The 1,999-nt window shown below is 43.9% G+C and overlaps 1 protein-coding gene across 1 annotated transcript; it reads left to right on the forward strand.

Moving 5' to 3' along the window:
- The first annotated feature begins 739 nt into the window (after positions 1–739).
- LOC122086918 (uncharacterized mitochondrial protein AtMg00810-like) lies at positions 740–1,594 on the forward strand. The gene has a single exon (XM_042655828.1). The coding sequence runs from the start codon at positions 740–742 to the stop codon at positions 1,592–1,594; it is 855 nt and encodes a 284-aa protein (XP_042511762.1).
- The last annotated feature ends 405 nt before the right edge of the window (positions 1,595–1,999 follow it).

A 1,999-nucleotide genomic window follows, 5' to 3' on the forward strand; every position in this document is an offset into this window, starting at 1 on the left:
TTGATGAGATGGGGGCTTTAGCCCATAATCAGACTTGGACCTTGGTACCTCGCACACCCTCAATGAATATTGTTGCTTGTAAATAAAGATTTTTAAAACTAAACTGTGTGTTGATGGCTCATTGGAGAGGCTTAAAGCTCGGTTAGTAGCTAAAGGATTTACCCAACGGGAGGGGATTGATTTCTTTGAGACTTTCAGTCCGGTCATAAAACCGGGCTCTATTCGTTTGATTCTTTCTGTTGCGACAGTTCTTCGTTGGCCCCTTCGGCAACTAGATGTAAAAAATGCATTTCTTCACGGTTTTTTGGATACCCCAGTGTACATGACTCAACCACCTGGATTTGTTGATCCTAATCAGCCGAATGCTGTTTGTTGTTTACAACGTGCCTTGTATGGTCTGCGTCAAGCACCGCGGGCTTGGTTTGATCGGTTTAGTTCTTTCCTCATTGATTCGGGTTTTGAATATAGCATCTCTGATTCGTCTATGTTTGTGTATCGTCATCATGGTCGTGTTATGATTCTTCTTTTATATGTGGATGACATTGTGCTTACGGGGAATGACGATGCATTTCTTACTTCCTTTATTGTTGATTTGGGCTCTCGTTTTGCTATGAAGGACCTGGGTACCTTACACTATTTTTTGGGGGTTGAGGTGTCTACCACTGCCCAGACACCTCAACCCCAGGGACTCTTTTTATCACAGGCTAAGTATGCTCATGAAATTCTTTAGCGTGCTCACATGGGGGATATCAAGCCAATGTCTACACCCATGGCTCTCCGATTTGACTCCTCCATTTCTGAGCCTTTCACTGATATCACTCTCTTTCGGAGCCTCGTGGCTGCCTTGCATTACTTAACCATAACCCGCCCGGATATCTCGTATGCAATCAACTCGGTTTGTCAATTTATGCATGCACCAACCACAACCCATTTTTGTATGGTGAAACGCATCCTTCGTTATGTTCAGGGTACGATTGATCATGGGCTTCGTATTGTTCGTGATAGTTCTCTTCAGCTCTATGCCTTTTCAGATTCGGACTGGGCTGGTTTTCCAGTTACTCGCCGTTCCACCACAGGTTTCTATACTTTTCTTGGCGCTAATTGTATCTCATGGAGTGCCAAGAAACAACCCACAGTTGCTCGCTCTAGTACGGAAGCTGAGTATCGTGTGATGGCCACTACCACCGCAGAGTTGACTTGGCTGTCCTTCCTCCTTCGTGACATTGGCGTTCCCCAATTGAAACCTGCTATACTATTTTGCGATAATCTTAGTGCCTTGCATATGACTGTCAGTCCCGTGTTTCATGCTCGTACAAAGCATGTTGAGCTTGACTATCACTTTGTTTGTGAGAAGGTGGCTCTTTGCTTGCTTATTACGCGGTTTGTTCCCTCTCATCGTCAACTGGCTGATGTCTTTACTAAACCGCTTAGTCGCCGTGATTTTCACAGCATTTGTATCAAACTGGGCATGTGTGCTCACCCACAGCTTAGTTTGCGGGGGGGTGTTAGACAAGAGGCCTCATTGGAGCACCCATCGGAGCATCCATCGGGTGATCCATTACACCATAGGTCCACTGTAAAGGGAATTACATAATTATCACTGACAGTATTAGTTGTTGTAATCCAACTCTATTTGAGCATATATATACAATCTCTGATAATAGGGTTCCTCACCGTGGGTGAGAAAACTGTTCATCTCTAAAAGTTTTTCAAAGTGGAGAACTGCCTCTATGACTCAATGGCACCACCGTTTAGAGCCTCGGTATTGTTCATTGGACTATTAATTCCTTTCAATTACATGTAACTGCTAAAAACGAGTACTCTGTTTTTAGCGCTTGTCAGCAAGGGAAAAGTCACAAGTTGCCCTTTAATCATTCTATCTCCATTTCCATTGGCCCCCTTAACCTCGTCTACTCAAATGCCTGGGGCCTTCACCGATCCTATCCACAGATGGTCATTGCAACTGTTTTTGTTTTTGTTTTGTTTTTGTTTTTGTTTT

Source organism: Macadamia integrifolia, chromosome 8, assembly GCF_013358625.1.
Source record: "Macadamia integrifolia cultivar HAES 741 chromosome 8, SCU_Mint_v3, whole genome shotgun sequence".
NCBI classification, from domain to species: Eukaryota; Viridiplantae; Streptophyta; class Magnoliopsida; order Proteales; family Proteaceae; genus Macadamia; species Macadamia integrifolia.

Coding starts and splice junctions, on each gene's coding strand:
- LOC122086918 (XM_042655828.1), top strand. CDS start 740: ATGGGGGATATCAAGCCAATGTCTACACCCATGGCTCTCCGATTTGAC.